This window comes from Pomacea canaliculata, linkage group LG13, assembly GCF_003073045.1.
Source record: "Pomacea canaliculata isolate SZHN2017 linkage group LG13, ASM307304v1, whole genome shotgun sequence".
Lineage (NCBI taxonomy): Eukaryota > Metazoa > Mollusca > Gastropoda > Architaenioglossa > Ampullariidae > Pomacea > Pomacea canaliculata.
The window spans coordinates 1,804,830-1,829,347 of record NC_037602.1 but is presented as its reverse complement, the minus strand read 5'-3'; the positions used below and the strand labels follow the sequence as shown (position 1 = coordinate 1,829,347).

Here is a 24,518-nt window from a genome sequence, read left to right as displayed (position 1 = left end):
AATTCCTAAAACAGATGGTAATCTATAAACAGTGACAGTGTGAATATAGTTGGAATTCACTGCTTTTGATTGAGACCAGGTCATAGTTCACAGGATTTGCAAGTGTTCAGCTGTCCCACTGGCTTTTTAAAAGCCAAAGTAAATGCAAATCCACAAAATTTTGTCATAATAAACAATTACTAATTCACTTTTTAAAGGACTTGTTATCTGCTTGTCAAAATTCTATGTTTGTACAGAGAAAAATAAAAATAAATGTAAAGACTGTTGTGTTGACTTAAGAAAAATTAAATATACAATGGAGCTGATGCTCCATCTGTGAACATTCTGTTATGCAAGAAAAGTGCCTCAAGAAGGCAACTTGTGGGACACATCTGGGTGATAAGGAATTTCAAAGGCATATAATGTAAAATGACATAGAATGACTGTATTCGGGAAATGAGCACTTATAGTCTAAATTATAATAAATATTTTGAGATTGTTGTTGCTGTAGTTGAAGTTTTTTGTCAACAAAATTAAAAATAGTTGGTGTTTGGGGCATAGAATGAGGGTGTCTGACAATGTGTTGACGACAAATTATAGTGTTTTTTTTTTTCATGTTCTGCAGGATGCTCAATATGCAATACCAAAGGGTACTCTCCTGGCCATTCTCATTACCTCATCTGTCTATGTGGCTGTTGCCTGGCTTGCAGGAGCAACTATACTTCGAGAGGCAAATGGCCTTATACCAGGGGTGGTTTCAGCTGCTTCCAATATATCAGGACTGCCCTCTGTGTTTGATGCTGTGACAAATACTTCTACTGCAGCAACATCCACATTTGCAGTGGATCCATCAACAACAGCAGCATCAAATGTCTTAACAGCTGAATCGGTTGGAAATTGTTCCCTTGTAAAGGATGGCTGTACTTATGGTCTTTTGCATGACTTTCAGGTAAATACTTGTAGTTAAATTTTATTTTAGGAGAGGGGCTGTAGAATGCAGAATCTTTTGTTAGGTATCTAATGTCATGTTTTACTCAGTTATAAATTAATATAACGGTGATTATAACTCCTTGCTTAGGACTAACTGATTGCATATCTGATTGTCCTACTTTGTTTGGGTATTCTGTAGGTGATGGAGATGATCTCAGGATTTGGGCCTCTAATCACTGCAGGCATATTTTCTGCTACCCTTTCTTCAGCTTTGGCCAGTCTTGTCTCAGCTCCCAAAGTCTTCCAGGCAGGTTTTCACTCATGTTTTATGACAGCATATTACCTCCTGTGTCTTTGCTTTAGTAAGCGTCAGCCGCATTGCATGATCACGCTCTTTTGAGCAGGTTTAACAGAAGCTTACAAAAGAAAGTTGTTGAAGAGAGAGAGAAAAATTCTTAATAATTCCCTTTTCAACATTTTTCCATGCTTTTTCTGCTTAACAACAGAGTTTATAAATATGAGTTGATCAGTTTGGATCTAGATTTATTTTGTTTGAATCTTTTGTTTCTTACTCTTTGCAGGCGGTGTGTAAGGATCGCATCTTCCCATACATTCATGTATTTGCCAAGGGTTATGGTCCAAGTGATAATCCTCGCAGAGCTTACCTCCTTGCCTTTGCTATTGGAATGGGTTTTACCCTGATTGGTTAGTGTCTTTTACAGGAAGTAATTTAAATAAAATGTTTATTTATAGAGTACCATATCCAACCAATTAAGGTGGACATTAAGTGCTTACATACATCACATTGCATGAACACATATCAGTAGACATCAGATACTTTTTACAAATTCATTCAGATCTGAACCACACACACACATAGGGTGAAGGAAACCAGGAAAAAAACATCAATGATCAGCCTTACATTCCAAGTATGTCAGAACCAAGATAAAAACCCTGACACCTTATTTTCACTGTTGTGGTGCCAGGCGCTTTAGCCACTGTGCCACAAACTGCCCAGTGATGTGTGTGCATGTGTGTGATAACTGATTATTTGAAGAAATGTGAGTAAATTTCAGTTTTATGAAGTGTTTTCAGTATATTTTAACTTCAATATATTGGTGATAAGCGCCATGAAATTATGAAAGAACTTGTCTTAATGAGATGAAATATTTTTTCATCTTTAATATACTGTATAATACAAATACTGCACCATTACTAAAATTATTCATTTAGCTAATGATCGTTCATTTACATGTGAAAGATATGAAACCTAACATACTTAACTAAGATTCTATTTGTGTTCAGGGGACTTAAATGCCATTGCTCCTGTGATATCTAATTTCTTCTTGATGTCCTATGCACTGATCAACTACTCCTGTTTTGATGCATCTCTGGCCAATTCACCAGGTTTGTTTGGTTGGTTGTTTTATACACACACACACACGATTGTCACTTGCCCATAACTTTTTTCTTTTCATTTTCTCATATTTTTCACTGTTGACATCTTTTAACGCTGCACCTTGCAACAAACTTTATTTCTATTTTTATTTCTAACATTTACTTTTGTGACTAGAGCACCTTCCCATGTTCAAATTGGTCTCTGGGATAAATAAAGTTGGTCACTGTCAAAGATATTTTGTAATGTGGATTGCACTTTCGAATAGGTTTAGTCAAACATCTGCACGCAAAGACTTTCTATTAAAGTGTATTAGCCGAATGAAAGAATGGACACTAATTATACCCCTCCCCAAAAAAGGCCACGGCAAACAGTGCGAGAACTACAGAACCATAAGCCTTATCAGGCCCCCCTCCCCCCCAAAAAAAAGCAAAATCATGCTGGTCATACAGAATCACATCAAAACCACCGCGGAAGAGCTGCTAGCAGAAGAACAGGTTGGTTTCAGACCACTTAGAAGCACAGATGAGCAGGTCTTCAACTGTTGCATTCTCATAAAAAAGCAACTTCAGCATCAGCAGGACCTCTACCAAAACTTCATTGACTTTTAAAAAAAAGGCATTTGACAGAGTCTGGCATGAGGGCCTATGGCACATGATGCGAAAATTCAACATCGAAGACATCGTTCAAGTTGTCGAAGCCCTGTACAATAGCTCAACAAGTACAGTACTGCTGAACAACCAAATAGGAGCTTGCTTTCGAACTATAGTAGGCATACATCAAGGATGTCACCAGTGCTGTTTAATATCTTCTTGGAGAACATCATGCTCGAAGCTCTCCATGATGACCATCATACTGTCATCTCAATTAGTGAGATGACATTAACTTTCGCAGACATTAACAGGCATTAACAAAGAAGTGCAAGACCTCCCAGCAGACTGACAGTTCAAATGCATATGGAAAGAAAAGAGCAAAGTTATGGTCAGTGGCAGCGGCAAAGCAGAGATCTTTATGAACGGGGTACAGCTCGAAGAGGTAAGCAGCTTGAAATACTTGGGAGCCACCCTCTCCCAGGATGGCAGTTCCATGCAAGATATCTGTATCATGATTACAACAGTGGCAATGGCTAGACTCGATAGGGTCTGGCATTGCCATAAAATAAGGTTCACTACCAAGTACAAGCTGTACAATCCCTTGTAGTATCGATCCTGTTTTATGGATGTGACATGTGGACCCTGCTCACCGAGACGGAAAGAAGAATCTAGGCGTTAAGAGCAAGTGCCTGAAGAGGCTGCTTCAGATCTCATACAAAGAACATACAACCAATGACTTTGTATGAAACAAAATTGCAACACTTGTAGGTCAGCAGGAACCTCTACTTTCAACAGTAAAGCGATGTAAGCTGGTCTTCTTTGCCCATGTGACCCAGCACGACACCTTGTGAAAGACTATCCTTAAAGGCTACCTAAAAGGGTAGCCGATGCCATGGTGGCCAAAGAAAAAACTGGTTTACAAACGTCCTATACAGGACCTGCTGACTATCGCCCACTATAGGCAAGAGTAGGAGCCCTGTCAGCTGCCGCGTCTATCCATGTGCTTCCCCCAACGACAGGTGCCAGTCGGGATGACTGAGCCGGATGAATGCGAGACTGCAGTTACAGCCACTGGCAATGTGCTTATCATTTGTATGTTGCTTTCCTTGACCGATTAGTAACCATATATATAGAAAAACAGTATTATCTTTCATCTCATTTTGATGTGCATGGTGAGAGTGGAGAGAGCCATTATATATATTCTACTGCAAACATATAGTATGATTGCTTTTTAAAGATGAAATTTTAATCTCCTAATAAGAAGAAAAATGTTCCTATTTGTAATAGTTTTGAATCTTTTCATTATTAGCTCTTATTTATTCCCTTTGAAAGGGTGGAGACCAGCATTTGGATACTACAACATGTGGCTCAGCTTACTTGGGGCCTTAGTTTGCTTGGCTGTCATGTTCATTATCAACTGGTGGACTGCACTTATAACTTTCAGTGTCATCAGTGCCCTCTTTGTTTATGTTCACTACAGCAAGCCAAGTAAGTCTGATTATTTATATATCATCTCGTTTCCATAGATTATATTTACAATGCATGTCAGGGTTCAAGTCTCACAAGCATGTATGAAGATGATGATGACCAGGCAGTAGATGAGCCTTTGGAGTGGAGAGAGATTGTCATTCCAGACATTATTCAGTTTCGATGGTAGTGTTGTTTGTGCAGTTTTGGTGATCCTCAGGTTTTAAGCATTCATCTTAGGCACTTGACCACTGAACAGTCTCTAGCTTGCCCTTGATTCTGATGCCTCTGCCAAAGTTGGACATCAGCTGAGTTTTTTATTCATTGATCTCTTTATGATGTTGATACTTTTTCATGATGTTTAAGATTATCAAGCTTGTGTTCTTTGCCAACTAACTTATTTGTATTACTGGCAGATCATAAATTGGTTCTTATCCTGGTGCTAATACTGACTGAATCCTCATGTGCATCTGCCATGAATCTTTAATTGAGATCTTGAACAATGTAGGGGAGAGTATCAGCCTCGTTGAACTGTCGTTCTGCACCAGTCACTTATGTTGCCAATTAAGTTACGAAGAGGACTTCAATGATAGTCTTGTTGTATTGATGTTTTATGAATTGGATCAGGTTGACATTATGTGGTAGATTCTGTTGGTGTTGTAAGCACTTCTTGGCTATTTTGAGGGTGAAGAGCTGCTCAAAAGTGTTTTTCTGCAACAATATTTTCTGTATGTGGTTTTTGTCTGTTTATAATAATTTTAACATTACTTGTGTGACTGATGAAGCTGATAGTGTAATTGACATAGTTGAAGGTAGCCTTTTTTTTTTGAGAAGTGGCACAATTGCTTAGCTCCTGTTTTCAGGGTCTTCTTGCTTAACATTTTGAGGATGTAAATCATTGCTCCTTATTCAGTTTAGACTTTGCTGGGAGGTTGTCAGTTTGTGCTATATGTAATATGTGTTATTACAGTGTTGCGGGCCTATGCTCCTTGAGTATCAAGGAATAAACAAAACTTGTTATAACAGTAAACCTTCCTCAATAAAACTTTCCCTATTGCAGCCCCCTCTTAAATACAGCACAAACAATTTTCACAAATGTATTTTGCCATATAAATGTCAACTGTATTACAACTTCATTTCCAGGCATGTCTTACGACCAACAGTTTCTGTTTGTTTTTGTCTTCTTGCTTATTAGTGCACATCAGTTGATTGTGCTTCATTACGACATTTTTCAGAAGTCATATTTATAAAAAAATAAGTTCTTGTGACTGACTGTGCTGTATTAAAACATTTTTCAGTAACTATACATATGCAAATAAATACATATTAGCACATTTTAAGAGAGCCTCTTTGTCTACTGCCAGGGTGCGTGTGTATTGATCGATTAGTTTCCTTACGAATTGTCAACCAAACACAACAATGGTGAAATCAGTAAGCACGACTGATTAAACGCGAAAATAAAAAGAAACAATAATAATGGTTTTAAGAGCTTTGTTTTCAGCATTTAAATGAATTTGAATTTGTAGGTAAACTTCGGATTGAAATCATGGTTTGTGGAATGAAAGGAGACAGCTCGTTTTCCATGTTCCAAGATCATTCTCAGTTACAACCTAATTTCATAGATTTCAGCAAGTCTTAACATGGATGTTTTATTGTATTTTGGTCTAGGTTAAGTGAATCTTTACCTTTGCAAACATCTGGTAGTTGATTAAGGTCGCTGTTGTCCTTTTTAGTCTTGTGAAATAAAGTTGAAGCAGAAAACCAGATGGGTAAGCAAATATTATCATTTTGTATTCCAGATGTCAACTGGGGATCTTCAACACAAGCTCATGTGTACCGCAATGCACTTCAGTTTACATTAAAACTTCTTCACACAGAGGATCATATAAAAAATTTCAGGTAATGAGCCCATGAAATATTGATAAATTGACATACTTTTTAAAAAAGGGATTGTTTTTCAGTCATACTTTGAAACTGTCCTTACAAATTTGCAGCAGTTTTTGCAGAAATACTTAGGTTACTTGCAATTATTATTTTTAAGCTATTTTAAAAATGAAGTTTATAAAATATTTGTCTATTTTGAGTCTGATTTATTGGGTTTTATTTATCACAGACCACAGGTGTTGGTTCTGTCTGGATCTCCTGATAATCGTCCTGCTCTGGTGGACTTTGTAAACCACATCACCAAGAAAGTTGGCCTTATGATCTGTGGAAATGTCATCACTGTAAGTGCATGCGAGCACCTCATAGATCAGATTCATACTTTATTGTGGAGAGGAGGAAAATGTTGAATTTCAAAAAGAAAAATTAAGTCTGTGGATTATTATGTATATTTGTTATTTTTATGAAATATTAATCTTTATTATTTAAGTATTTGTATTGTGTGTATTATTGTTTGCATTTTAGTGATTTAATTTTTTAATATATATTTTTTATTTCATATTGTTGATGCTGCACTTGGTATTAGAACCAGGCTTAATGAATTTTGACACATTGCAGCTTTTCTTCCTTTTTTTTTTTCTTTTGTCTTTAAAAGGGCCAACAAAGTGATAACTTGAGACAGCTCAACTCCAATGCACCATATGACTACTTCACAAAACACCATATTAAGGCCTTCTATTCTGCCACTAGTGCTGATACATTCCAGCATGGCGTTCAAAGCTTGCTACAGGTTGGTTTTATAATAATAGTAATAATAATAAAGTTGTATAACACCATATCATGTCGTTATGTGCAAGCTCATGGATTTTTGCAAAAACACTCATATACACAGATGCCTGCAGCATAACATGCAAACATGTTGTCTGTAGAATGCCACATGAGAGAAAAGCTCCTATCCACACCACAGTTCCAATCATAGAATGGATCTAATAGGTAGAGGTTTTTTTGTTTGTTTTTTTCGCCCCACCTGCTCATTGGCTTGATAATGAGTTTGCAAGATGTCTGAAGGGAAGATGTGCTAATCCACCCACTTTCAAGATGTTCAATTGTTCATAGTCCTTTATGAGTCTCAAATCCAAATGCTTTCATATATCATTTTAGCGTGGTGCTCTGTGGCTTGTTGAAACGCTGCTATAATCAGCAAAAAATGATATCACGAAAGATAGATTTCTACTGCTTTCATGCAAGAGCACCAAATCAAATTCAACTGATTATAATAGTTGAAAATGTCAAATTTAGTAGTGAAGCATCTTTTCACAGATTAAAACGTTAATGAGTGACAGTTTTACAGCTTGTAATTCAGATCTACAAAACCATTATTTAACCATGACAAAAGCAGATCAATTTATACTCAGAAATAGGTCTTGTTCATAGATCAAATCATCTGTACATCACTAGCATCTACATGATCACAAAACAGAGAGGATAGAACACACTTTATAGACTGTAACATTCCCATTGACAAGTTGCTCAAAGAATCCATTATGGTGAGATACAGGAGCCAGCTAGTCGATGGGGCTGGTGGAAGGTTGATAGGAATCTGTATGTTGATGGAAAGGATCTGGTGTAGGAAAGAACAATCCAGAAGAAATGTAACTGCACCACACACACACACACAAGCCCAGATCAAGAGGAGACTTAGATCCACAGGCAAGACAAAAAGATAGCAGTCTCCTCCAGCCAGGCAGGTGAAGAGACATCACTTAGGAGTGGTTTATTTGAAAAATAATTATCATATTTCTTGAAACAGACTTATATGCTATTTTTGTTCTCCATATATTTTTTTGGAAATTATTTTCATCTTTGCTGTATCATTTACTAAAATCCCCTGCCAAGTGTATTATAAAGATGTAAAGATGGCAAGGCTACAAAGATAGTGTTTTAGAACACGTTAAAATGTTTTGTTTTTTGTTTTTCTGTTTTTTGTTTTTCTGTTTTTCTTGTTTTGTTAATTTGCAGTATTTCTTATTAAACAGTGGCTATAACTTAGTAGCTTATCATTTTGGCTTCGTGTTTTTTTCTAGAATGTTGGTCTTGGCAAGATGCGTCCAAATACACTCGTCATGGGTTTTAAAAGCAATTGGACTGAAGATGAGCCAGAAAGAGTGCTTGAATACTTCAATATCATTCAGTAAGTAGTATTTGTGGATTACACTTTGTTATTACAGTTTTCTTGTAACACCTTGGTAGACAACTTTGTGGAACTTATTCTGGAGCTTCAGTCACTGAGCACAAATCAGAACATGTCACACACTATACATACAACCAAAATACAACTTTATTTATTCACAAGATCAATTACAGATAGTTCTCATACTGTAGTAGTAGACAGATTACATACGTATACATGTGGAGTACAGTGAATAATAATAAAGATGATTTCTGTAGCGCCTTTCACATTATCAAGACAGGCCCAAAGCACTTTACAAAAAAGATACCATAATATTAACTACTATGGGCAGTTGTCATTTCTGGAACCGAAGTATGACCAAGCAGACGAGAAAATCCATGCAGCAAAAAAGACATTTCTTGTCGGGAGTTTAGTCGACATCCTATACTAACACAGATCCAAACTCTAAACATCCAGCGGAAAATAGAAGAAAAATAATCAGCAAGCTTTTATAGCACAGCTCCCTGGCCAAAGCCTGGCTCACTTCACTTAACAAAAAAAATACAAAGTAAAGACAAAAGTCCTTTCGTCGCAGTTAACAGAAGACTTTGTAATTGCTCTGCTGGATAAATAAGTTCTTTTTCTATACATTTGCGCACATACAGCAACAGTAGATACAGTTAAAATCCATCTTGATAAAATTCAGATCTTACTCTCCTTTTTTGTTTTGTATATATGTGTTTTCTTCTGTAACAGTGATGCTTTTGACATGAATTGTGGTGTGGGTATTCTTCGACTTAAAGAAGGATTTGGCATGGGTCTGGATGGAGATGGTACTGTCCAGAATGGCAACTCTGATGATGGTGAGTTGTCTTATGTCCTTCAGAGTCTTAATAAATATCATAAGTGAAAATAGTTTGATGAATTTGAAAATCATAAACTTTTCTGCAATTTTACAGATTAAACTTTTTTAAATTTTATGGAAAAGAGTACAAAGACATTTACCACTAATACCAGGCTGAAAGTTTACCAGCATTACATGCGTTCAGCATGAAAATGTACATTTAAAAATGTAAAATGTAGATGTGAGATGTAAAATGATTGTAGTAAAGTAGAAGTCTAAAAAAGAAATTTATTAATTTGCATTCTGTTGCATCTCTGTTTTATCTGCTCCTACCTTCCTGAAGATTCACTTTCATCTGTTGATTTGACGATGGGGATCACTAGCTTTTCATCTGTCATTCATGAAGTTGTGGCATATATTTAGTGTAGCTCTCTTCTTGAGCTTTATTAGTATTCATCATGTGGAGCACTTGAAGCAGACATATAAACTATGGATTCAGTTCAGAGAGTTGCTTAGTTATGTATTAGTTTTGTTTTAATGACCCTATGTGTAATAAACTTATTTTGAAAGTGCTGGAAGGAAAAGAACTCTTTTGGGTATGTTGGAGTGGGCTAGATACAAAATCCTTAACCTTCTGATCCAGGCAACCAGTTTTTCAAACTGTAAAATTTGAGATGCAAATCTCAGCAGTAATTCTTGTTTATATCTTTTTTGTTTTGGTTTTCTTTATTTATTTTTAAGATGTAGAGATCAAGTGTGGGGCTAAAAAAATGTCTTCTAGAATAATAAAATATTCTCAGGAATCTCATTATTTTGCTGAAAGACCTTGTTATTCTTTTCAGAGAGTAAACATTGTTGTTTGTGTTTTGAATCGTAAGAGAATATGTTGATAATGCCACATCTCTTTTAATGTTGTGCTGTATTTATGTAAACAGAGGCCAGTGATGATGAACATGCCAGTGAACATAATGGTAGCCCTGTTAGTGCCGAGTCAGCAAAGATGTCTGTTGAGCTTAACAAGCAAAAAAAGCATATGAAGGTTGAGGTAGAGAAATCTAGCAATGGTCCTCAGAAGATCAACACAGAGGTTATAAAATCCATGAATAAATTCCGGAACAGGAAAGAGAAAGGAACAATTGATGTCTGGTGGCTTTTTGATGATGGAGGTAAGTCATTGTGCACCATGTAAGTGCTACTTTAAATGCTTTCTTTAGCAGTCATATGTCCTCGTGTCTCTTCCAAGCAGCTTGTTTACAAAGGATATCACTTTGCAGTTCACAGCAGTTTTTGGACCGTTTATGTTAAGCAGTTGACTACATATTATGAAAAGTTTATACTTCCTGTTTGTGTCAGTACCTTATCACCGAGAATGAAGGGTAGGAAAGTAGTCAATAAAAAAGGGTGGTGGGAATAGACTAGTATTGTGTAGACTGTTGTTAAGGGTACTGCTCAAGGAAGAGTTGTTTTAGTGCATATATATCGTATATTAAACCAGATATTACTATTTTCTTGCCATATTTAGCTGTTGGAATACAATTCCATGTCAAATTGAGTAACAGGCAACTGTCTTGAACATGGTGCTTGACCAACTGACTTATTGCCTACTTTCAAATGTAACAAAATATCTGATTAGCTGATAATTTCAGCTCCTTGAGGCATTAAAGTGTTCAAGGCATAAGCTAGTTGGGAAGATGTTTGCATCTGCTGGTGTAAAATGCTAGGAAAGAGTTAACAAGAAAAGAAGTTAGTTTAAAAAATATTTACTGTTCACATACTCGGCAGTGTGAGATTCTGCTAGAAGTATAGTGCAGGCCTTTGTGACTTTTGTCACTAATGTTTACGAGCTGATATACTTAGTAATAGGTAACAAGTGCAATAAATAGTGCTATTGATGCCTTTGTCAGGTCTTACTCTACTGATACCTTACCTCTTGACAAACAAAGCACACTGGCGTGGTTGCCGCATGCGCATTTTCACCCCAGGCACCAGGAAAGGAGAACTGGATAGAGAACAGAGACAGTGAGTTGCCCTTAATATTGAAGCAGTTATATATACCTAAATAATGTGTACACTGTCAAAATCCATTTGCTTATACACATATGCTCTACAATCATCTTTTTATGGTCTTTGTTTAGCTTATTAATTTCTGCATTTATTGTTAGGCCTCTGGTGTAATACACCACCATTTCCATTACAAATTTTTTAGAAAGAGGTGGAAAAAATTTTGTAGCTTAAAATTTTGGTTGATGTTATTCTGTTTATTAACTTATTTTAACACTTTTGTACATATAAGACCTGCTGTAGTTGCACCTTAGATTCATAGTATGTGTGTGTAACATTTTCAACGTAATAATAACAGACTAGTATATTTTGTAAGCAAAACGTAAAATCAGCAAAAAATAATTATGTTACCTGAATCATTTTTCTACACAACTATCTGCATTAAGCCATAAGAAGAAAAAGAATTCATTTATTTCCTTAGTGACAATGCATAGGGAATGTCTAAATGATGGGATGCAATTTACTCGATGAATACCAATGTTACAGGCACACACTCACAGATGCCACTATATGCATTTCTATATGTAAACCTAAAAAAATGAATTGCACAAGGAAATGAAAAGGTAGATTTATCTTGTGCACTCACATCCCAGCACACACAACACGCACATTCTCTATCTCATATACACTATATATTACCCATAAATATTAGTTCCACCACATATGCATGTATGGGTGCTTACACACAGTTGTGCTAGACACGTTGGCAGTACAGGGAGACATTCACCAGTCAATGTTAACTCGTGTCATAGTGGAGCTCAGCACTGTTTTGCATAAAAGCTGTTTCTTAGATGGGATGTTCTGGCCTATATATGTCTGTACCAGATCCCAGAGGGTGTGACAGAATAATCCATTGGTTGGGCAGACTTTGACAGGAAACTTTAGAAATTTTCAATCACAATCCTTTTAATCCTTTCATTTTTAGTGGTTATGGCCAACAGTTAAAAGGTGAAGCTCCAGAAAGCAGAATTGGTACTTGTTAAATGCAGTATCATAGTTGGTTTTCATCACCATGACTCATTATTTACTAAAGGAAAATGAAGACATTTCAACCCTAGATCGCTAGTGATGGCATGAAAGTACATTGTGTTCAGATATCTGTAAACCTAAAATAAAGATGGACCTACCACTTTAAAGAATTTCTTAAACATTTAAATGATGTAATTCGAAAGAAATATATTTTTTGTTTTCCTGTAGTAAATACAAATGAAAGATGGTAGCTGTGTTTGAATAGAAAACTATCATGAAATTAGGTCACAGGTAAAACATAAAAAATGTATATTAAAGTTATATACACAAATGTAAAGTATCAAAAATTAAATGTATTGTTAGAATTTATCTTTTTCTTCAGTAAAGCACCATTAGCCTGTTAGGATTGGGATATGGTGCTATATAAATTCCCCAATCTATTTATCATTATAGTTTTTTTTTTTTGGTTATTGTATAGTAGATTCATGTCAATGTGAGTAACCGGTATCTGACAGCATGGCTTGACCTAGGTCAACTGAATTATGCCTGCTCTTCAAGAAAAGAAATTAATAGTAAAATAATCCTTGAAGCCATATTCTTTTTTTCACAATGTTCTGTGACACTGCCCAATTCATATTCCAGTGTGCAAAACAGTTGCTTTGCTTGTCAGAACTTTTGCTTCTTCAGGAGTGACAGAAGGAAAAGAATAAAAGTGTTTTTCTCGCATATAAAATAATTTTATTTATTCATATTTTTTTAGTTATCAATCCTCTTCTTGGTGTGTTATTATGGTTTGATCAAGTGTGTATACAAGTTTCTTTGGCAGATGAGCAAGAACTGCTGAACTGCAAAGAGTTGAGTGAGATTTGATTAAGTTAAATGTTGAAACTTCTTTTACAGGCTTGCCACCTTACTAACCAAATTCCGTATTGAGGTTAAAGACATGCAGGTTTTGCCAGAAGTAAACAAGCCACCGAAAGAGGAAAGGTAAGCATGTTTAACTGCATTATTTATGACTTTGCTTGATTTAAAAAAAATTGGGCATCATGATATTCATATTTAGGTTAATCTTTGATCATCAGTAGCTGGCATTCAACTACAGATATCAGCTTTTGGAGTAGTTAATGCTACTCCAGACCAAAATTATCATTCCAATCCACTGGATTCCAAAGTAAAGAGATCTTTGTAGCCAGAAGCCAAAGTATTAAATATGTGCACATTTGTTGCAGATGGTGCAACATTGTTTTGTGTCAAGCTGTGAATATTAATGTGTGCGCTTGGGTTGGAAGCCTGTGGCTAAACAGTACAGAACATAAGGTTATTTAAGGTGTGTTTTCTTTTTATAAGTTTCTTTATTTTCATATCAACAGTGTGCACATCTTTAACTCCTATCTGGCTCCATGGTTGCTAGATGAGCAAAAAGGGGAAACACAAGAAGAGTTTCCTTGGAAGACAACAGAAGAGGAGATGGAGATCTTACATGAAAAGGTAATTTCATACTCTAGGGTTCAACTGTTTGGCAGTTCAGTGAAAAGAAAAGGGATGTAACTCATATGAGATTGGTAAAATATCAAATATGGACTTCCCCAGCTTATTTGTAGTTCAGTGTTTGACTCGTTAGGAGTCGCTTCACAGCTATATTTGTGTAGGCACATGCTAGAACAGAGACTGCTCCTTAAATGGAGGATTTAAAAAATTTCTTTTTATGTAGACTATGAGTAATAATCATAGATATTGTTCTTGATCTGCCTAAGAAACTTGAAATTGAAGATTTGCTGTATGTATGCAGTGTTGTCTGTATATTGAGACCAAAGTGTTTCACAAAAGGTATGAATGCCAGTTTTTTCTTACTAAAACCAAATATCTCAGTTATGCAATTCTGCATTAATCCTGATTGTGTCGTGCAGCGCATGCCACTTTACTGGTTATTGTTTTTAGGTGTAGAATAAACATTATAGCCATCTTCAGATGATGTAACATCATTTCATCATCATCCTGTTGTTTACCAAAGAGTGTGATTGTCACATTCTGACGCATGGACTTTTATTTCTTAAAATGAAATATTTTGTTTGGTTTTTTTTTTTGTGTTTTTTTTTTTTTTTATTTTGGTGTGTGTGTGTGGGGGTCCCTTCAACAGGCAATAGTTTTTTTTATGGGAATTAAATAACCATAACAACAATAATAATAACTTGTATAGTACATTTCCCCCACAGTGAGCTCCTGTATGAAGTAGCACAGCTGTAAACTATAAAAACAAAAAGGGAGGGGGAGAGATGGTGGGAAAAGGGGATACAGTTAGCTGCTGGAGGTATTCATGAAAGATGTAGGATTGTAGGTCTTAGGTTGGTCTAAAAAGTTTTTGATGCAAGGCATTCCAGACAAAAAAGTCAGGGGATTTGTATTTTTCTGATGTGAGGCACATACTGGAGGTTCACTTTAGACCAGAGTGACTGACGGCTAAAATGTAGGGCTTCAACAGTTCCTATGGATGTCCTGAGACCAGATGATGAAGACAACAAAATAGCATGGTTTCTGTAGTCAAAGCGTGATAAGGGAGGAATCTTTAGACTGGTCAACTTTTAGCTTATGGATGCCATTGCAAGCATCATTATTTTGAGATGTGACTTTGAGTGCACAGGTTTCTTTCTTTATTGATCTTTCTCAAGGTTACTGCAAAACAGCTTGTGTAAAACATTGTGCATTCTACTGATAGGGCTATGCCATGTTACAGTGTATTTCTTTCTAGGTTTGAACACTTATTTATGGAGCTAGAATAACTTGCAAAAATTATGTTTAGGTTGCTGTTTGGGCATAAAACACAACACCTATAACCTAGTCATGAATGACAGAATTTGACATTATCATCAAACTTGTATTTTTATTAGAATTTTTTGTATTAAATCTGTAACAAAATTTGAGACAATTTTGCAAAGTGTATGTTAGTAAAGATTTATAGATTTTAAAAAATAGGACCGTAACCACTTGCTATGATTTTTTTCCATTGTTGGGCATTTGTTTTTTTAACAAGCTCATTGTTTTATTTTCAGACAACCAGGCATATCAGGTTAAAGGAACTGCTGATAGAAAAGTCAAGTGAAGCATCTCTAATTGTCATGTAAGTTTGTCTTTAAAAAAAAAAAGAATTTCAGAATACTTAGATCAAAAGCAATAATGCAGATAAAAGTTTAATAACTATTCTTACATTGCACCAGGTCATAGCTAGAAGCTACTCACCATGCACAATTTATACATGTGCTCACACATGCATGCAACAGAAAAAGAGTAGTTGTGAGTTTAATTTTTTGTTTTTGTTTTTATTTTATTTTATTTTATTTTTTTGAAAGTTCTGTGTCTGGGTATGCCATAAGTGAACTGGCAGGGAATTATATACCAAATTACCCAAACTATGGGTCTGAAAAATATTGCAAAGGTGGTATTAGTAGTTGATCTAATACTAGTAAGTTGATCTAAAACAAGCATCAGTGCTTCAAGCACAGTACAGTGGTAAAGAAAAACAGTGCAAATAAGAAAGAAAAAAAAGATAGCATGCAAGGTGTTGGGGTTTGGTAGAATTATTTTATGCTTAACACATTTTCCTGTCATACCCCCTAAAATAATTCAATAAATGTATTTCCATGAAAATTATTAAATTTGTCACTTATTCTAGGACACTGCCAATGCCTCGCAAGGGAACCTGCTCAGCGGGTTTGTATATGACATGGATTGACTTTCTCACAAGAGATCTGCCTCCTATTTTACTGCTTCGTGGCAACCAGACCAGTGTCTTGACCTTCTATTCTTAGATGCCACAAATTTCATTTGGGTCAGAATATTTTTCTCTTCAATTGTTCTTGTTTCAGGTTTGCCAAAAGTTATTTGAATTGTTTAGCTATCGTGTCAGAATTGGCCTGGTAACCAACCAGTTCACTTAAATGTATGACAAAAAAAGTGTTACAAGAATAAACTTGCTACTCTAAATCTCACTTCTTAGCTATTGTGGTCCACATTTTAGCACCCACTTTAGCCAATTTTCCACTGCCAAAAGTATGTTTTAAAAGAAGTAACGGGAATAATTTATGACTTACATTTTGCATTTGGTGTTTTTGATACATTTTACTGAAGTGAACAACAGTATTGAACTTTTTAGGCTTCACAACTACACCTTGAATAGTCCAATAAAAAGAAAATTTAAAAAACTGAAAATAGGTTACTCATTAGTTTTATTCAGGTGCTGCATTTAAAGTTCTTGAAAAGTTGCAGTTTTAAATGGGTCATTGCCATTGAGATGGGTGCTGGGAAAACTAGCTAAAGCAGGGATTTTATCACCATATCATTCATCAGAAAGGACCATAATGTTTGTATTTATTTAGCTTTTTATAGGAACAAAAAAAATATTTCTGTACAGTTTTATGACTCTACTTAAGGTGAAATGTTCATTATTTATAGGGCATAACATTCCATTGTGAACATATATTAAGCATACAACATCTTCCTTCTGTTGTTTCATTCATTGTTTCCATGTTGCTGTGAATGTAATGGTTTTGCTGAGGCATTTATCAGCCTTGGCTTGCATCCAGTATCACAGCCTCTCCAAACAGTGATCACATAGTGTCAGCATTTAATATCACAACCTTTCCAAACAGTAATCACATAGTGTCAGAATCCAGATAAGTCCGCAAATGCACAAAACTGTAGACAGTTATTTTTCAAGATCATATCTTGAATGCCAGCACACTCCTTTGACCTCAATTTCAACCTCTATGATAAATTAAAAGATCTCCCAAATTCTTTTTCCTTTCATAAAGTATTCTTAATCATGCAGGTCTAAAACAAAACAAAATTCTCATTATCATCAGTTCCTGAAAGTTAAAACTATTAACATTATAATATTTTGCCTTGCCTCTAGTTTTATGCTCTATAGCAATGAGAACCTTTTTCATTTTTACTCGGAAGTGTCAGACCAAAACCAAAATACTAATGCTATTCATTGGTTTTGCTTTTCCTCTTGTATTAGTGGCCCCAAGAGCAAAGTGAGCAAGAAATGTCTATCAGAAGTTAAAATGCCCTGGATTATATGAAGGGGGTGAAAACAAACCAAGCATCCAACTAAAAACCATTTTGAAATGTATTAGTTCATATAGGAACAGGCTCTCCTGCAATATAAAATATCCTTATTACTGATTTTCTTGAGTTATTAACTCAATATTTAACTTAGTTAATATTCAGTATTTAACAACAGTAATTAAGATGTTCTACTAATCTTTACTCACCGACATGATGATGTTATTCAAAAAAGCATGTTCATTTCCTCATGGCTCATAAAATAAAAAGCAGTAAGTTCTTTGTAATAATTTTTTTCAGGCTAGTATACACTGTACCTGGAAAATGCTGATGACTACTTTCCCTTAATGTGTAGTCCTGATTTTCATTGTGTAATTGTTACTATTCAAACACATGTCCACACCATATACTGGATACAAAATTAATATAGGGTTGTGATGTATTTTCATGATTAAATGTTTGTAGTTTGGTTATGACTATGTACTCCTCTTACATATTTGATGAATAGAACAAAAGAATTTGCCTTTTCTACCTAGTGCTTTCATGTTTGCCAGAGCCACGTAGGAGCCCGAACCTACAGGGCAGATATTGTGTCAATTACAGATAATGCTACGTACAAAGCCAAAATCTGTTGATGCCTAGTCTCAAATGCAAATTCAGTACTTTGTCTCATAGGCAGAGGTGTTTATGTTCTTACTTTCTCTTCAAGGATTGTTTCGTCCTAGTCATTTATGCAGGTAAATCAACTTTTGTCTTTTCCACTAAAAGACAGATATTATGTCTTTAAAACTACTTTTGCTATCATTGGAACCCCTCCCCTTCTCCTTTCACTAAAGTCCTGTATCACATTCTTTTCTAGCTATGCAAATATTGTAATTAAAAATACAGATTCTGTTTATGCCATGAATGACATTGTTTATCTTTATGATTTTGAGATTGCTGGAACAAAAGTGTCACATATTGAGAGTGAGGCAGGGTTGTCAAAGATAACATGGAAATGGCCATTGTTACAGTTTTGCCTCTCAGTACATTTAAAGGCAATGAGATGGATCCAAATGTTTATACATTTTCAAAAGGAGAAAAAATAGTCAAAAATTGTTGTTCCTATCCAGACTTGTAAGGTGGTGTAAGACATTCAAAAATTCTCATCTCATCATTGCTTTTAAGATGTGCATTTACATGTTTAAAAAACTGTTCTGAGGCAAGAAGATATACAAGCAAAAGATAAACCCAAATTCTCTTACTACCAAGTATGTAAGTTATACATTGTGATGATACAACAGCATTTTCACTGAATGTCACTTTGTTTTTCTTTTCTGAAAACTGTTGTTTCATGATAAAGCAGTGTTGAAACCTGTGATTGTCTTTTTCAGCTGAGCATCCTTTATTGTTGTCATGAGAATTTTGCTTTGTGAGTGAAATATCTGTTTTAGCCAGAGTGTTTAATACTTTATATAGTTCTCTCAAAAAAGACTTTCATTCTTTTGTATAGAGGCTGTGGTTACAATCCTAACATACCACTAAAGTCTACTGACTAATTCAACCCACAACCCTACCTCATGAGCACATTACTCCTTTTAAATATTTAGGTAGAGCTGCATAGAGTTTTCTACCATGCAGCTGTGGTCCAGAATCCAGACATTGCAAATATACTAGGTGCTACAAAAATCATTTATTGCATTTCATTCCAGGGCTCTGATGCCTTTAGGCACCTTTCTAACCAGTTTCTCTTGTTCCATTTGCAGAAACACTGAGTACACTCTGAACCCTATGAGTAGCCTTTATAACATCTATTTAGACTTTCACTAACCTTTGCTGTCCTTTCATTTTGTATGATAGTACCATCAGGGAAACTCATTTTTCCTGAAATGTACAACATGAAGCTGACAAGTAGAAAGAAATTACTTCTGTTGTGTCTCATACAGCAAATTAAGCAGGAGATCTTTGTTGCTGCCTATAATCATTTAAGAGCTGGGTGGAGATATTTTGTGACTGAAGCCATCAGAACTATCATTCTTCCTTGGTTTACGTTTTTTTTTTTTATGTATGTGCTGGGTATTACTCTTCATGGTTTTTAGGACATCCAGATAGAGACACTTACATTTTTGTGTTTCTCTCTGCTACCTTTATAAATCTTGAATTTCACCATCCTTTGTGATCCACAACAGCTGTAGGGAATTTAGCTTTCAGGGCAATCTTGTCATCTAACTTTTGAAGCATAGTTAGGCAGTTTTACAGAAGTGTTTGAAAGAACTTACTGCATGCAAGTTTATCTGTCTCCTTAGATCCAGCTAAAGGTGGATTCTGTATTATGCATTGTACATTTCTTTAACAAAGTGTCTTGCTGTTTGATGACTAGGATGTTTGGGCATTATAAAGGCTTGATATTTCTGACCTGATTTGTGTATGATGCTGGTGTAATTGTTATGCAGAAGAGTGGATTGCGCACAAAGAGGTACTGAGAAACCTGTACACTGAATATTTGTTGGGGTTTTTTTTAAAACTTTAGTCCAAGGTTGTTGATTAAGGATAATTGAAAAATGTTATAAAAATGGGAGAACAATTCCAATGCATTAAGTTTTGTGCCTTTGGTGTTATCCATGGGCAGTAACCATTGTGACGGCATGAGATTTAAAAAAACACTTCAACACCTGAAGTGTTTAAAAAAAACTTTTTCAGTACAGCGACATTTAAACAAACTTTATTTGAGTCTAGACTTTCTCACATAATGATTTATGTTCATTTTGAGTCATGAAATTTTATAAAAATTATTTTCACACTGTAAACAAATGGAATATTTAAAAATCAATATTAAGAAAGTATTTTAAATAGTACTTCATGTTATCATTATAGTTAATGTTGAAACTGGTGCTAAAACCATCAACTGAATAGTCATCTGCAACATCAGTCATGGTGGCAAAGAGACTAATTTTTTTAAATAAAAGAAACGTGACAGAGCATTTAAAATAAATGTTAATGGAAACAATTCATTGAAAATTAATGCCAGAAGGGTGCTTTGGTTTTTTTCTGTTATTCTGTTCATTTTCTTGCGATAGCTGCATTCAGCAGGAATGGACATGAAACCATGGAACACTGTGAAAAAGTTAATTGTGATTCCGTAAAACATAAGAGCGGCAATTTTTAGTTAGGTTAGGTCAGTAGATAAAGAGGAACATGTCTGGATCCCACCAAGTTTTTGGAAAAACAAAACTTAAGTTTGTGACAATAGTGAGGTCATCAAACCTGAAACAGTAGTTTAAGTTGTAAATTTTATATTCAAAATTGTGCATTTTAGTACAGAGATTGTACATGCATTTTAGTGGCTTGACTTTCATTTAATGTTGGTAAATGCAAATAGTTGATTGATATTGATATAGACCTACTAAGAAGAAAAGTAAACCTTTTTCCAGTAAGCAGAGTTTACTGTCAGTTGCTATGGAAGCAAGCATTTATGGTGAAAATTGTGCCGTGGTACAAGCAGGCATGTGTGATAAACATCAGCAGATTTTAAAATCTTTTTGCATTGTACGATCTGTAATCTGCTAAGATCTTGGTATCTGTTTAGGTTAACAGTCAGGTCACCATTCACTTGTTCTGCTAAAATCGCTAAGGGTGCTAATAGTATATTTGGATTTTATCAGACCACTAAAGGCTCCATTTGCAACAGTTCATGCCAGACAATAAGTATTGCTTTCATTTGCTTATGTTCACAAAATTGTTCTGCATCTTTTAAGGGTATTCAAAAATATTCTTGCACATTGTTTTAGTTTTTATTTCTTTATTATATTGCATGTAAGCAGTTTTTTTTTATGTAACTGTTTTGGAAGAAAATTAGCTTATTGATAATTCTGTTCCAGTTGTAATGGAATCTTTTGAAGCAATTTTTCTTAATTGAGTGTATGATAAAAGATTAATGCAGAATTGTATTGGTTTAGGCCACAAGAATGTCCATCTTGCAATGTCCAGATTTTTGAAGTGTGGAAGTGCATGAAAGATTAACAATACCTCTCACATTTTCATCCATTTCATGTTTTGACTTTTTGAAGTAAGTTAGTGCTGGGTTAGAATTTTGAGTGATCTGGTTAAATAGCAGCTTTAGTCAAACAGCACATTTGAAGAAAGCAAAATTAAGTCCATCTTCAGTTAAATCAGTATTCTGGTTTCAGATTAGCAACAAACATAATTTCACTTTAAAACTAATAAACATTTTTAATAGCCTGAGCAACTGGGAAGATTGAAGACTGCATTTTTGTTAGCTCACAGATGATCAAACATTGTAGCTTTTCTCTCCTTTTTAAAAAAAAAATTAAGATAGCCAAAAAAGAGATTAAAGTGCTTTGGGGATCATTTTAATGGCCTGGAGCTATTTGTTTCTCGGTTATTTAATTCGGTTTGTAAATGTGGAAATGACAGTTACTACCAGCTTGTGTTTTTTCCCATGAGACGAAGCTATGGCATTACTTATTGAAAAGTGTTCAGTTTTTGCTTGCTATACAGTGTTTTTTTTTTTTTTTTGTTTGTATGTTTTGGTTCTTGTTGACACATGGAAGAAGATCTGAATTTAATGTGTGTCTGCAAAGTATGAATGTGCCAAATCCAAAATTATATGAAGCATATTACCAATGAACTGTAACTGTTGCACATAGTTCTATAGTTGCATTTAGCATGTCTTGACCTGTTGAGTGGGTAGATTATGTAAGTTTTTGTGCATCATTGTTCATTGTCATGATTATACAAAATCTGAAGATCTAAAATGCATTATTCTGCTATTTGTGAAAGATGAGTCAAATGTGACCAACAGTTTTGTGTCTTTGCAAATCAGCTGTGGCTTTTGATTTGTAATAAACTATGTAGTTTAGATACACACATATATATAGAGAGAGCAATTTTCACCAAATAAATATGCAGAGTAAATGCCTATAATTGAATAAACTTGTGTCCAGTGCTAAATTTAAAATAAAATTGTCTGTTTCATTCTCCACGTCCTATATCATTAATTTGATCAAAGAAGTTTGTTGTAAAGGCAGAAAAAGCATTCCAGAGCAAAGAGCTGTATATTAATAAAGGAATGACCTGTGTGGGATGGATTCTTTATCTTAATTTTACATTTGATTCCCACATTTCCATTACTTTTATAGATTCCCCTTTGTGAACCTATTACAAAGAGTGCCTGAATATGCAAATGTGGGATGTAAAGGATGTGATGTGAATAAGCCTTCAGTTTGACACAAAGACTATGTGACACAAGTGCATAGCATGTTATAATACATAGTGTACATACAAATTGTTTCATTATTTTGGAGACTGGTGATGTAATGCAATGTGAAAAGTTTCATATCACTGTCATATTGTAAATATTTAGTCTTATTTTTTCTCTTTGAAACATGCATTTACCTTGAACATGACAGTTAGCTTGTTAAATCTTGAGCTTGTGTTAATGTAATATGTATTGGATGTTTATTTCTTTTTTTTAATTGGTAATTTTGTTTCACTCAGGTGAATGTAAATATGCAATTGTTGATATTTTTGAAGTTCATGTAGTTGCACTATAGACCGGGATTTTCAGTGTTGTGCTAACTGGCAGAAATTAACCTAGTTGCCATGGTTTGTCATTGGATTGAAAGGGCAGAGCAGATGAAACTTATAGGTTAGGTTTGGATTATTCTTGTCTTTACTGCACTTTGCCTATCACTAACTTAGTCACCTCAAAAAGCAGCAGCAACAAAATAAGATACCCAGTAAATCTGTGATTTCATGTCTATCTTACCTCAATTGGCATCAAAAGGACAACACTTACTTAAGAGAAATGCTTTTAAACTGAGCGATAAAGTGCAGTGGCCAGTAATGTAGGTTCTGCTATTAAATTTACTTTTTTTTTTTTTTTAGTTAGTTCAGCAACAGACCTTAGCATTTGGTGTTTCTTTAAATAAAGAAATGTTGATTCCATGTGTTAATATGGAAGAAAGCATGGGGTATGATGGATTATTTCACCTGCAGTATCCTTGTCGATATGTACTGTTGGCATATCTCCTGTAGGATGTTGCTTTCTTGGAGTTCAGGTAAGGCTTTGTAGTTTTGTTAACTATGCCAAGTACTTCAAACAGCACTCATTGTAATATGTTTAAGGTTCATATTGAATTTTGTTGTTTCAGTTTCTTTTGCACTTGTGCTTTTCTGTTGTGTCAGAAATACAATAAAGCAAGCATTTGTTTTTCATTCTCATAGCAATGTGTAATATGTATTTAGATTAAATTAATCTTTTTTATGTCATAGATGTTAGATGATTTGTTAGAGATTTAGCGTGAAAGTTGCAAGCTGCAATGTGTGAAAGGCTAGTTTTGGCTATAAAGTTGTTCTTGGCCTCTTGGCTTACCTTATTAGAAAGGGCAAAAAGAAGTATGATTGTTAAGAATTTAAACAGGTGCCTATCAATTTTTGGCCTGACCAAACTAGACGCGTACTGTTAAAATGTATCGTTACATATCGGTACGTTGACATATATTTGTGAAACTTAAATTGACTTTTTTGTGATATGTGTGAGTGTTCGCGCGCGTATTTGGTGGATGGTGAACACAGTATCCAAACACTACGTCTTCTCCTTGCAGTGCTTGTCGGGCACATCCATATCAGACTCCTATACGCTTAGCTCTGTTCCAAGCCTTGTCTGAGAGAGACCACAGAGTGTTTTTGTCATGAGATTATTAAGGGAAAGCCTTCTCATTGCCTTGCATTTGAAGTCGCAGTGTAGTGCACTCCAGTGTTCATAACGATCTCAACTTGAATGATCTGTTCATAGTCTGGCATTTTGCTTCATGAACTGAGGCTAGTTCATACTGTTTTGTTTTTTTTTATTTATACCTTTTTTTTTTCAATTCCAATTGTTGCATTCCTACCCAACATCCTTCTGTCACCGCGCATCATTATGTGAACATTTAATGGTGTTTATCAGATCAGTTTACTCGAGGATAAACACACCATTGCTTTGCAACTTAGCTGAAGAGACCAGCCTTCATCAATCACATGCCGACGGCCAAGAAAGAACCATTGCGAATAATTGCCAAGAAGTCTGATGCTCTCCAGCGTTTTTCTGATACTATACATAAATAAGTTGTTAAAATGATTTTGATTGTTCAAATGCATGAACACAACATCAGTACGCACTCGTCA

The 24,518-nt window shown here is 35.0% G+C and overlaps 1 protein-coding gene across 3 annotated transcripts in view; it reads left to right on the top strand.

Moving 5' to 3' along the window:
* Positions 1 to 23,867, top strand: part of LOC112554083 (solute carrier family 12 member 2-like) — a 38,616-nt gene extending 14,749 nt beyond the window's left edge. For all 3 annotated transcript variants that reach the window (XM_025221679.1, XM_025221678.1, XM_025221677.1), the window contains 16 exons: positions 605 to 928; positions 1,109 to 1,216; positions 1,491 to 1,614; positions 2,215 to 2,316; positions 4,231 to 4,386; positions 6,165 to 6,264; positions 6,479 to 6,590; positions 6,902 to 7,036; positions 8,331 to 8,437; positions 9,173 to 9,279; positions 10,196 to 10,426; positions 11,165 to 11,279; positions 13,191 to 13,277; positions 13,661 to 13,778; positions 15,338 to 15,405; positions 15,958 to 23,867. In XM_025221679.1, the coding sequence (XP_025077464.1) occupies positions 605 to 928; positions 1,109 to 1,216; positions 1,491 to 1,614; positions 2,215 to 2,316; positions 4,231 to 4,386; positions 6,165 to 6,264; positions 6,479 to 6,590; positions 6,902 to 7,036; positions 8,331 to 8,437; positions 9,173 to 9,279; positions 10,196 to 10,426; positions 11,165 to 11,279; positions 13,191 to 13,277; positions 13,661 to 13,778; positions 15,338 to 15,405; positions 15,958 to 16,093 (2,130 nt within the window). In that variant the 3' untranslated portion in view covers positions 16,094 to 23,867. The remainder of the gene's footprint in view (positions 1 to 604; positions 929 to 1,108; positions 1,217 to 1,490; positions 1,615 to 2,214; positions 2,317 to 4,230; positions 4,387 to 6,164; positions 6,265 to 6,478; positions 6,591 to 6,901; positions 7,037 to 8,330; positions 8,438 to 9,172; positions 9,280 to 10,195; positions 10,427 to 11,164; positions 11,280 to 13,190; positions 13,278 to 13,660; positions 13,779 to 15,337; positions 15,406 to 15,957) is intronic.
* The last annotated feature ends 651 nt before the right edge of the window (positions 23,868 to 24,518 follow it).